This window comes from Falco punctatus (assembly GCF_963210335.1).
Source record: "Falco punctatus genome assembly, chromosome: 9".
NCBI lineage: Eukaryota > Metazoa > Chordata > Aves > Falconiformes > Falconidae > Falco > Falco punctatus.
The window spans coordinates 310,149-323,555 of record NC_137589.1 but is presented as its reverse complement, the minus strand read 5'-3'; the positions used below and the strand labels follow the sequence as shown (position 1 = coordinate 323,555).

General features: G+C 38.6%; 1 protein-coding gene across 3 annotated transcripts in view; it reads left to right on the top strand.

Moving 5' to 3' along the window:
* The window catches only part of INPP5A (inositol polyphosphate-5-phosphatase A), a 257,116-nt gene that overhangs the window by 168,185 nt on the left and 75,524 nt on the right, over window positions 1–13,407 (top strand). For all 3 annotated transcript variants that reach the window (XM_080401933.1, XM_080401934.1, XM_080401932.1), the window contains exon 9: window positions 10,302–10,386. In XM_080401933.1, the coding sequence (XP_080258059.1) occupies window positions 10,302–10,386 (85 nt within the window). The remainder of the gene's footprint in view (window positions 1–10,301; window positions 10,387–13,407) is intronic.

Here is a 13,407-nt window from a genome sequence, read left to right as displayed (position 1 = left end):
CCTGAGGCTCATCTCATTAATATTCAGTCATCCCCTCCTTTAAACAAAGGTTAAGTGCTCTCAAAATTAGCGTGTTTGTATAATATGCTCTTTAAAGAGTAAATCCAGCAAAATTGTCTTGTTACTTTCAACCTGTCAAATACAGTCAAAGACACTTTTTCCTTGCTTCTTGTTTTTCTGCTGGCTCGAACCTTTGCATGTTTGATGCAGTTGTCAAAAATTTAACTTGTATGTCCTTCCTGTTTACACAAACACATTTAGAATTTTAGTTAGATTATATTTTTAGCAGAAAAATAACTTTGTCCCTGTGGGCATTGTAATGGAAAATAGTCATGATTATAAATTTAAGGACACAATACATGCATTTCCATAGTAAGTGAGTGATGATTTCTGATAGTCCTAGCCAGTCCTAGTCCTTATTCTGTTATTTTCAGCATATGGAGCTCTTTTTTTTTTCTTCTTCTTGGCATTAATTAATTACAGAACAGATTAATAATAAATTTGCAGCATTTATTATTCAGATTGTAAATTAAAGATCTGGGTTTTTCTATCATGATAAAAAGAAGTCTGTGTAAACAATAGCAGGTTTGGAAGCAAAGATCTGACTGGAGAATCAGCAATCCAAAATCCGGGACTTGTAAGCACTTGCAGGTGCTTACACCTGCACAGAAAGGTGTCACTTAAAAAAATAATAGTGTGGATACACTAAGTCACTCTTCACTTTATCTGCCTAATGTGAATAGAATTGTGGCTCTTTTGGAAGAAATGCTGAAAATAATAGCTCTGAGGTTTCCTGGAGGGGGTTTTGACATTTGTTTTCACAAAAGCAAACTCACTGTGCTATGGTGTGGGTCACAGTAAGGGATTGCCAAGTCTGCTTGTGAGCTGGGACCACTTTTAGTGACACTCCTGAGCCTCCACCTCATCTGTCATAAGGGCTTTACTCCTTTTTACCTGTTTTCCAGTAATAGGTTCTCCTGGAGCTGCCTCAGTTGGCTACCATGTCTCTCTAGTAGAATATAACTGATGTAACTACAGGCTAGATCGGATGTATTGTAAAAAAATACCACTCCCAGTAGAATTTGTGTAATTAAACACAGGCAACTGAAGAAAAGGGAGAATGCCTCTTAAAAATGAAACGGCAGCAAATAACTTGTTGCCTGCTTGAGTTTGCTCTGAAAAACAGCGTTATATGAGAATGTGCAGAGTGTGTCACATTCTCATTGAGTTATATTTCTCTTTTTACTGTAATTTGTCCTGTAGATAGTCTAGAGCTAGGTAAAGAGCAGTCATTAGTGTCTAGCTAAAGGTGACACTCACATCAGCATTCATTGTGGTTTGTGTCTTTTGAAATGTTCTATTGTATAGCCATATAATCTTCCAGGATAGCTATGATTCAATTAAGAAGAATCTATATGGGCTGTTGATCCAGTTTTTATTTATTTGCAGAGAAATGAAAATAAATGGCTATTGTTATTTTATTTACAATGCTCACTGTAAGATGATGCTATGAGCTAATAGTTATAAAACGGAGAAATGGTTGGAAGAGCCCCATTCTGCTTCCATTTGAGCCTGTGGGCACTAAGCGAATAACCATCTTTCAACATTTTTACTCGCATAGGAAGGTAGGATCACTATGTAAGAAGGTTGTTGTCTCTGAGTCTTGTATTGTGTGTCCTGGAAAGATGCATATTCACCCTAACAGGTAAATAACCAGATGCAAGTTACAGCATTTTTAGCTACTTCTCTGTACAAGTGCTGAAGTAGTTGCAGACAGACTTGGCAGATATTCTTCTAGACAGGTAAATAGTTGGAACTGCCTCACCTTTTGTGAAAGCTTCTTTATCTTTCTTCAGATGCTGTAGGGTTTAAGATGCAGCTAAGATGATTCCATTTCTCACTCCAACAAGGAGAATAGTCGTGCTATCTGGATATCCACCAGAATTTTCTTTGTTCAAACCGAATGTTGACAGCTCTAATTTTTTTAATCGGTGTGCTCTTTTGAAAGAGAGGGGGTTTTCCCTTCTCTTTAACACTTCAAATGATTCTGTCATGCCACCCCTCATTTGTTTCCTCTCGTAGCTCAGTAGTCCACTGTACTGCGATTTTCAAAGGGATAAATGCCCAAGCTAACAATTAAGTATGTAAAATATGTTGCTGGTTAGCTTTCTTAACATCAAGCATTTTTTTAATCCTTTGCGAGTGAAGTCTTTCTGTATTTCTAATAATTTGCATTGCCCTTTTCCAGAAGTGGTTGGTTCTATTTTTAATTTGCAGTCCCTTCCCTTTGAACCTAGCTGTTTCCTCCAGCAAGCCGATGTCACTAGCAGCTCACCGAGACGTGGCCAGTGTCCTGTCACCTTCCACTGTCCCCTTTGCCCATGCGGCCATCCTCAGGAGGTCAGACTGGGAAGGGCGTTTGGTGCAAGTCTGGTGAGATACAAGTCTGGCAAGATCTCTTAATCATTCTACCACTTTTCACATTGATGAACTGTTTAGGACATAGAGTGCCTCTGTTTTGAATCTTTCTAGATTTGTCACAAAAAATACTTTTCCCAGCCTTAATAGGTTAAGATCAGTATCCCATTGCCTTGTATCCTGGTTATTTTCTGGTTTGCTATTTGCGCTTTTAATACCATGAACCCAGGATTTTTGCTTTGCTCCCCCACATCCAAGCCCTGCAGAACAGTAAGCAAGAATGGCAACATCCCAGTCTTCATGCAAATTGAAATAGGGCAGTTATCTGCTGCCTGCTTATGGCCACGTGTTACCAACATTGAGGAGTTCCAGAAGTTACGTGGAAGAACTTTAATCTTCCATGACAGGGTAAAGGAAGATTCAAAAAGATGTGCCATTTCTCTGGTTTCTTCTTGTCATTTTCCCTTACATCAGATGAAGAGCAGGAAAATATCTTTGTAACATAACACCAGAGCCATAGCATTGTATTTCCCTGTAGCAAAATTGACAAGTCCTTACATCATTATACATGGCTGCTATTTCATTAGGCGAATGTCAGTGTCAGGTAAGATCATGGTTTTGTCAATATAATGAGAATACCAGTCAAGTGAGGAAAAAGTCACAATTTTCCAGCTCTAAAAATTGATTTTTATTGCTCTTCTTGTAATCCTTTCTTTGGATTAAGTATTTATTATTGATGTGGTCTTTCTTTTAATCTTAATAGCTGCTGACATTGTAATTAATTAAAAAATACAACATTTTTGCCCAAATGGCACTATATTGAAATTAAAAGTGAGCATCACATATTAGTTAAATAGCCCTGGCAGATGTCTTGAGTGCTAAGGTGATTGCCTAAGCTTCTTGACAATTCCCTTCATCTTGCTGTATGCTGCTTGACCTTTTGAGATGTTTTGGTGTTATTAATAGGTTTTAGCTATTATATCAGAAAGAACAAGGCACAAAAATATGATAAACTTTATCTTTTTAATGACAGTACAACACCACCTTAGGCATGCCAATGAAGGCATTTACATCACATCTTTTAAGGCACACTTAGCCAGCCACCAGGTAACTTTTACTCAGAATTAATGGGGAATTTTCTGGAATTTGTCTCTAAATGTGTATCTGAGAAAGCAAAATGGTGCAAGCTCAGTGCCAACTGTGCTGCAGAAGGGAGGCAACACGCTAAAGAGATTACAGGGTTCTGTTTCAAAGCTTTCTCTAAAACCTCTGCTGGAGGTGGATTCCCCCATGGATCAGTTCTTGAGGTGCACTTTTGACTGAAACTTACAAAGCAAAAAGTAATGAGGATAGGAACGGCAGGAATCTTGAAAGGCCACACAGCACTTGTCTGTCTATTTTTGTATAAGCAAAAGTTTAACATTTCCATTCTCTCGATCTTCAGTTCCTTAACGCAGCAGAAGACAGGTTTCACTCGTCGTTCCTTTACTTTCCACCAGAAGTCACTGCAGGAGTTGTTATTTACCTCTGGCATTTATAGATACATGGAGAAGAAAGTGTGTATAACCTTCTTATCCATAGGTCACCTGCTACCTCCATACTAGCTCTTGGCTCCCACCGACGGGATGGTCAAGTCACTTTCTGCTTTTTGGGGGGTGTTTGTCCCCTTTCTAGACATTGAACTTGGGCAGGGGGTCCAGGCTCCCATGCTGCAGGCGGTAAGAGTGCAACCTGCCCTGCCGGCTCGAGCTCCGAGCTGTTCCCTGAACGCTTCACTGATGGCTGAGAGGTGAAAGGGTTTTACCACCCACGCAGAGACGTAAGCCAGCATTACTTTTGCTAGATTCAGATCAACACAGAACCTGTGGCTCAAAGCACTGCTTGGGTCCAGAAGAAACAAGATTAGCAGTTTAACCTAAGAAATTATTGCTGCACCGACACTGTGCTGTCCTCTCTTCTCGGCATGTAGTTGTGATTTTTGTGTTCCTTCACTTAGGAAAGGGCATTTTATATAGGTAGTCACATGTTCTCCATAAAAGCAGCTTTTGTACCTTTAATTCCTCTGCATGGATCATGTGCAAAAATAAGATTGGGGAAGGACAATATCTTGCCCCAGAAGTTGTACAAGAAATACGGAAGTGCTCATACTAGCTAGTATGTAGCTTAAACACATTGAGTTATTACAAAAATTTGCTCACTGAATAAAATATGGCTTGACCCTTGGATTGTTTCTTCCCAAGAAACGTGACAGTGTCCCTCCTTCTCTTCCATTCAGCCTGCTTGGCAGAGCTGCAAGTTTTCTGTTTTGTTTTGTTATGTTATTGTTGTGTTTAAAAAACAAAACAAAACAAAAAAAAGCCCTCAAGCCCCTCTTTTCAGCAGTGTCAAGTTAGGATGAATTGGCCAGGGAGGCATGTTTATAGACTGTGTGAAGAACTTTGTCTTTGTGTGGGAATGCTGGTGACACTGGTATGGCTTGCCTGAATGAACTGCGATGACGCGGCTAATAAGGTGTCCTGCTGAGCGCCGCAGCAGCCTTTCTCAGACCTCCCACTTAATGCCATTCAGCTCCAGCTCAGTGTAGCTAATTTTTCCCATTCCCTCAATTCTTTAGGTCTCCTTACAAACAGAAAAGTCAACTTTCACACCGAGGAGAAGATAAGTGCTTTAGGAAATAATCGTGTAAACAGAATGTTACCTTCTGACCTGATGCTGATACCTTGGTCTGGGACAAAACCCATCTGGCTATTGCATTAGACATGGCTGTTAAAGGAATAATGCTGCTGATCCTCCTTACAAAGTACCCTGAGAAATGGTTTAGCCAAATCACAGTGCCTCTTGTCACACTGAATCATGTTCAGCTGCTCTCTTCCATGACCAAATTGCTGATATTTAGCCGCTTCCTTGTCTTCTCCTTTCTTGCAACAGTATGGGAGGACAAGTAAGAAAGCAAGGGAAAGTTGGTCATGTTTCTGATTGCCCTATTACTTTCTGGCTGAATTTCAGTGCTTTGAACATATATACGGTACACCATACATTTTTTTACAAAACGGTGCATTTCATGAAGTAACTTTAATTATAATTACTATAATGAGGACTTTATTTTAATGTAAATTACAAAAAAATTCAGTGATTCCAATAACACAGAACCATTCGTTTTAAGATTGCACTAAGCAATTCCTTTTGGTGTTCTGTGTAGAGACTAAAATTAATAGCTAGACCCAGATTTCCAGTAGTATCGAGAAGAAGAACTTCTGCCTCTTTCTTGTTCTAGGCTTGGTAGGAATATGGCATCCAGATCTCCTAAGTGGTTTTGAAAAAATCTTATCCTTCACAATCCATTTAGCTGTCACTGCCACCCAGATTGAGCAGTCTGTCTTTACGTCAAAGTGATTTGACATACCCTAGGCTTCAAGACCAAACCCTGAGCATTTTTCGCTTCTCCTGTGGCATTCATTTGACTTCTTTTTAGGTTTGCCTACTGCACAGGTCCAGCCGGCCCCTCTCTGAGCCGGGTAATGCTTCTGTCACAGGCAGGCTGATCTAGCTCAAACTAAAGCTATTCAGCATCATAGCTCAGAGGGTTTCAGAGGTTTCTCATAATTCTCCTCATGCACCCAGAATAACAGTTTTTGTCACAGGTCTTCAGGAAAATGTGTAAGGGACTGCCATGCTAAAAAGCACTGGTGAATGGAGGTCGTTTTGCTGGAAGTCTTCCCAACACAGCAGAGCAAGTACATTTCCAGTGCAGACACAGCAACTTCGTTCTGGGGTTGTAAAGCAGTTGCTGATACCCTGTGTGAGGCCATCTGCAGTTGTTAGACCAAAATAAGAATTAAACATATTTATTTTGTAGCAAAGAAATCACTACAGTAATTTAACATTAGTTAGCACCCTTACCAGTGAGGTTTACTCCTTAAATAAAAGTGTGAACCATGGATCTGACTCATCAAAACATATAAGCATGTGACTAACTTTGGCTGTAAACTACTTGAAAGTTACAATAGCTTGAGCTTGAGCGTTTCCTTCTTTTACTATGCTGTCATGTCTAAAAAGCCATTCAACTCTATTTCAAAAACTGTCTGCAGTCTGCCTGTTCCCAAAGTACAGGAGAATTTGAAAAGAAATCAGAGGATAACCCAACCAGTTCAGAAGACTTTCAGTGTAGAGCCATCCATTAAAAACGTAGAATTAGTTTGAAATTGCCAAAGTAATTAAGGTAATGTCTTCCAAGTGTGAAGCTTCTAATACTATTATCAAGGACTTCTCATGCAATTAAAAGTCCTGTGTTTGTGGAACTAGTAGACGAGAAATGATCTATGGTATTTATATTTGTGTGCTTTAAGAGTTTAACAAGGTCATCAATAAACCTATTTATAAGTGGCATTTTTTCCAATGATCCTTGTTTGCCATATTGAATTTTTTATTTTGATTTCCAAAATGTACAGAAGTAGAAGGTATTTCTTTGGTATGTTCTAAGTGCAAATAAACTCTTTTCTCATAAGCAATACCTTCTGGAGCAAGAACGAAGGATGAGAACAGCGAATGCATTCTCCCAGCCTTTTCAAAGGGAAGACTTCTTTCTGTAAAGGAACGGCTGTAAACTTTCGAAAAGTTTTCTATTTTATTCGCATTCAAGCATTGGATACATCCTCGTTGCTCATCATCTCTTCGTAGCCCTGCACAGGTCACAACAAGCAGCATAGCTAGTTAAGGCATTGATGATTTTTTGTTTGCTCTTACATATAGAGTTGTGGAAGTGAAATAATAAATATTTGCAGCTTCTCTACAGTCATGAAATTTTTACCTGAATCACCTGTTTTGTCACAGGCTACTTAGAAAAGTTGTGCAGGAAAGAATAGAGCCATAAAGTATGTTGAAGCCCTCCAAGATAATCTGGTAGTCAGCAAGTACAATTTAAAGGAAACGGCACTAGGTCCTCCCACTAAAAACACAAGATTAATGCTGGTGACATGGGTTGGCTGCTTTCTTTTTATATGATTCAGATTTATCACTCAGTTGACTGATTCATGGCAACATTTTTAAGGGATTATTTGATTCATGGTTAAAGGAAGGGTATTGTTGTTGAAACAAATGGCAAAGTAAAATAACTCAGATTCATTTACTTGCACACATGATGAACTGTATATATTTATGGCTTACAACGCGGAAACAAGGGGAATGGAACACTTTTGTTGAGCTGTTACTCCCGTTCCAACACCTTCACTGTGTGTCCTGGGTGCTGGCAAGACTCACTGTGTTTTGCAGTATTCGAGTTCCATCTAAGTCCCCCCAGTGCCTTTTCTGCATGTTCCTGGGGGAGGAAATATTGCTGTACTCTTCTTTATTGCCATCTCCTTTGCTAACTTGGAGTCTGATTCTAAAAGCACAATCAAGAAGATTAGTTCTTGTGCAGCTGATGCAGTGCAATTGTAGGCACCAGTAAGTATTTCAAAATAGAGCTATCAGAGTACCAAATTGCAGAAATAATTCTAAGAAACTCCTGAACTAATGATAAGTTTCAATGGCAAGGACAGTAGGTTACATACATGTATTAAGTTGAGTCATTTAAAGTATATTTTATTGTTAGGTAGCCCAGATCATTTAATAAGGACATAAATGTGTATATCCCTTCCTATACCACTGTTGGTAATTTTACTGTACACCTAAATTTCACCACCTGTGAAAAGGCAATACGTCAGAAGCCACTTAAAGCATCATTCTTGAAAAGTAACATTTGGACTATTTTCCTTTGGTCTGGCATGAGACACTCTTTCTAAAATGTCCAACAAGACAAACTACAAGGGGAGAAACTGGTTAAAATTACCAATTTTAAAGCAGCATTGATTTGTATGCAAATCGTGTTTCAATTGGATAATGTGCAAGACTATGAAATGACTGAATTTTAATTAATTGATCAGAAGCAGACTGATCAGCTGTTTTGTTCAGTTATGTTAGGAGACATTTTAACTGGCTATTTTTGGAATAGTCTGTTTATTTGGCAAATACGTCTTTGCATAATACAATCACAGGCATCATTCTCATAATATCAAATCATTTTAAGAGGCCTTCTCTAGACCTTGATGTCATTCCTGCAATATCTGTCATTTCTTTGTCAGCAGTAAATGGCAATGAGAAAAGCCGGGACTAAGATACGAATCAGGAAAGTTGGCGAAGCAAAATCAGTTTTTCTTACGTTTAAGTTGCATATCAGATTTTGCAATTACAGTGTTAGCAAATTGTGGTAATGTAAATGGTTTAACTTTTAAGTTCTCATTTTCCTTTAATGTGCCACGAGAGCACTAATCAAACTAATGTTATGTACAGGTCAAGAGTGACAGCTTTTTCTCAGTGCTTGCTGGGAGCTGACAGTAGATAGTATTTATTAACAGTACCTGCAATAATTTGTCAGCTGAATGGAGGATTTGGAGATTTTCATACCAGAAAAAGATAAGTCTCTGCAAGAGATTTTGCTTCAAATGATCACTACCTTAGGTCCAATGCACATTCATTTTTCAATAGAATAGTATTCCTTATGTAATAGATTACTGTTGACTAAAAATGTGAGGGTTTTTTTAAGAGGAGAAGCAGTATCTCACTGTAAATCCTATATTGTATCTCTTTATAGCTTTGAAAAGTCAAGATGGCAGTAATGTATGAAAACTTTTAAAGCCATTTGAAACAAATGCCTCCTTGCTGGGCAGTATTGTTCCAGGAAGCTTACTTGCTGTGCATTACTTGGTAATCCTTCACCTATCTATATGGGTCCTTCCCTCTGGCTCCGTTGGGGTTTCTGGCATCGTAACGCTTATGTATTTATATATTCCCAGAAAGTACACAGTGTATTGCATTTGTTCCTTATTTCTTATATACTGTACACCTAGTATAACATTGCAGGTTTTTATGCGTTTTGTCTGCATATATTCTTTGTAGCTGTAGCTGTCACATTTGAAGTATTTTGTATCTTCCTCGGCTACTGACAGGAAATTAATTGTATTGATTCCTGTTTTGAAGTAAGCGTGAATCAGTGGATTTCCAAATGCCAAGATCTCTGGAAGCATATAAAATTGTACATTGTCAGGGGTACCAGCCAGTAGCTGTTAATAATAGATAAGCTAATAATAGAATAACAATTTTTAATAATACAAGATCTGAAAGATGAACAGTAATGCCTTATCTCCCTGTTTAGTACTGAGCAAAGGCTTGAGAAAAAAGTCCACCTTTACTCCACATCTGGAAAGATCAACTTTTAGGTGTTAGCTACAGCCTCAGTAAAAATCTGCTTTGAACAAAAAGGAGATATGTCCTTCTAAGAACTATAACTGATCCAGGAAAAACCTCATAGATCAGTCACTATCATTGTGATATTAATGTTTAGCCCTAACATGCCACTTTTCATGCAGTTCTTAGAGTACTAACAATCACTGGTAAACATTACGATCATGATCTTACAGATGAGTGAACTCAAAGGTAGATGTATTTTGAACTCGCCACTAATTTGGGGTTCCTGATTCTTATATGCCCAGCCCAAAGCATATACTTAAACTTTCAGAGGTGTGGAGTACTCCGTGATGTCTCAAGATTTCTGTGATGCCACTTCTGCATTATTTGTACTAACTGCTGCAAACTTGCTTTCCTCCGAATTGCCAGACAGGGGAAATCAAATGCATGATGTTACTGGGGCTGGAGATAGAATTGCCTAAGCAAAGGAAATCAACCCAAAACCACGGCTAACAAATTGGTCCAGTATAAACTGGTGGGTTTGTTCATTCCAGTAATTATTTCAGAGATTGTGCTTAGACGATAAGATATGTGTGTTTGTGCATCCTCACATACACGTAAAGCTCAATGACAGGTTTGGTTTGTTTTGTTTTGTTTTCCAGAATTATAGATCAGCGATTTGAGAAAGTCTCGTATTTTGTCTTTGGAGATTTCAACTTTAGACTGGATGCCAAAGCAGTAGTAGAGGTAGGACTTCTATTTTTCTTCTGTTGGAGACCCTACCAGATTTGATGTCTCAAATATTTTTTCCTGTGGAAAAGTTAAAGTGACTTAACAAACTAATCTTAATATTGACATCAGACTTAGCTAAGAGGACTTTGAACAGGAACATCTGACAGGTAACTAAAGATCACTGTTGTGAATCTGCTGAAGCAATTAAGAAGAGCACAGCTGACAAGCTGCATTTTTCCTCAGTAGCAGTGTGTAAAGTGAGTATCAGCTGTAGATGCCAGGGGGCTGCAGCATCCACAGAAAGGAGAAAACCTGGGTACCTATCTAAGATGAGACCTGGAGTCTTCACAATGCATGCAGGAGTCCCTTCCTTCAGGCAGTGTGCAGATTCCTGGTTTGAAATCTCTTAGGACTTCAGCACAGGATAGCACATTTCTGTTGTACGTTTGTGATTCTGTCATATGTTTATAGCTGACAGTGAATCTCACAATCATTTACTGCAAGGAGAGTAAGTGCTGGTTTATATTTCTATGGGGCACGGGGGGGGGGGGGGGGGGGGGGGAGGGAAGAGAGGCATTTCCTAAATGTGATAGAACTCCACACTTCAGTTTGTGTAAACCTTTGTGACAGTAGCATCTTAGTGTGGAAGGGTGACTGGAAGATTTGTATAAAGCCCAAAAGAATGCACTAGTAAACCTTTTTCATCAAGAGTTGAGATTATCTTGACTTTACTGCTAAAGCTCAGCTCCAGGTAACATGGGGTCAGAAATAATATCCAGGTTGAAAACCAATTTAATCTCATGGTTTTCACACTTTAATTCTCAGAGAAACTGCAGTGTCTTCTTGGTGTCCTTGAGGACAGGCATGTATCTTCTAAACCAAAAGCTTTTATTTTGTAAATCAAGTGGCCAGTGTGTCAAAGCTGGCTACCCTTCATACAGATGTGGTACAGTTCTCCTTCCTTACATGATGATTAGTCCTTCATCTGTGGAAAAACAGGAGTTTGTCATTACAGTACTGTCTATGTAGCTAATAAGTTTCTTCATGGAGTTCTTTATACATTGCAATCATTTAAACAACAAACTTAAAGCATAATTGAAATGAAATTCAAGTTACTGATTCAGAATATGCAGCTTCATACTGCATACGTTAAGGACTAAATCCTGCTTTGCTACACTGTGGTTACCATAGTTATCATCAGTGTTTATATATAGTTTACTTGTTTTTGAAATATTAATGCCTGGTTTGTATTCCCTAGTGGTGCAATAGTATTACTGAGAATGCTTTTGTCTGAAAACACTTCTATCAGTCATGCTGCAGCAGAATTCTCTCCTCCACCCAGTGCTGATGAAGGACACTTTAAGTTTTTCCTAACTTACTAACTGCCTAGGAATCTGCAGGATTGAAGCTACAGGGAATGCTTTCTTTATTACCAATAGATTAAGATTCCTTCATTTATATATGTGAGTTTCAAAGTGATCCACTTCCAACAAAATTATGTCATTAACTGTAGATCATGCATACCGAGTGAACTGCACAACAGGTTGTAAGAGTACAGTTGATTCTTAGTCCCGACACAGTAATTTTCATCTTATGAATGCTTTACCAATGTCAATTAATGCTGTTGCATACAAGCATGCAAGGTGTAATTTGAAAATGAATCAAATTAGTTTACCCACTCTTCCTTGGTAAGGTACATGCATGTGTGAATGTAAAAAGCATTAGACTAATAGATGTTTTCTATTGCTTTCTTTGAGAAGTAGCCTGTCCCGTTAACCAGAACTTCACTCAGCTACTTTGCAACTTTAATTAAACAGAATTAAAGTTGATCTAGAAACTTCCACATGTAATTTACATATGCTCGGTTAAAGTCATGTTGAGTTTGGTTTGTAGCTGTCTGCATTTTGTATGGTCTATAAACTGGTATGCATAAGCTCCAAAAGATAAAAGAAATGGTTCTCTCGTGCAGTTTACTGCACAGTAGTAACAGTACAGGCAGTGCGTCTTTGACAGCATCTTAACACCAGAACAGTCATGAATGAATCCATAGTAAGCGTGTAACACTCTGTTTTGATAATAAAGTCTAGGCTCCTAGGAGACAGACCAGTTTCTAAAGTCTAATTTGGAAGGGCAGAGTTACAAACTACCTCTGGCAGGCATTATTCTAGATAGGACCTAATGGTTTGATTGTATCTAAGATGTGTAAGATCCAATTCAAATCACTTCACAGACTAGTTTATAAACAGTGTTTCTCAGCTGTGCCATTTTTCCAGAGCTGGCCGAGGGCATAGTGCTTGAGCAAGGCCATGTACAACTGGCAGTGGCAGAACAGGAACAAAAATGGCCAAAGGTGATTGCTTCCTTCGCGCTCAGTGCCAGCCAAAGCATTAGCCTGTGCTCATGTGGGAACCTCACACTCCAAAAAATATCCTGGTCTCTTCTGGCATTTTAAACATGTGCCTATGCAAGTTGATATTAACCATTCTTTCAACTATTCAGCAGTGTAGTTAATACTAGGAATTTTAAGGGTTAATTCATTGACCTGTCATCTTTGTATATATTACTCAATTTATCTCTGCTTTTCTTGCTGACCTTTTGAATTTCCTCTTGAGACCACAGTGTGCTGAATGCTTGGACACTGTTATACTGTGAGCAATACATGTGTTGTGGAAACGTAGACTGTGCTTGTACCAAAGACAAAAAGTAAAGTATGTTTCTAAAGGATTTCTCAATTAAACCATTGATAGAGAGAATCTGAGAGCGTTTCAGATGTGGAGTCCAGACACTGAAGTGCAGTATGCTAAATCAGATGCCAAAAATGTGCTTATTAATTCATAATTAATAGACAACAAATCATTAATATATAATTTATTAAACATTTTCCGGGAACCTTCATCTAAAGTCATATTGATTTCCTTGCTAGGAAAATCTGCTTTACTGTTGTTGGAGTAATCCAGGGGTGGGGGGGATCAATAAAACAGGTAAAGGCTTCTGGCGATTCTGAGATCCTTGTGCATTAACAAGTGCATTGCCTAG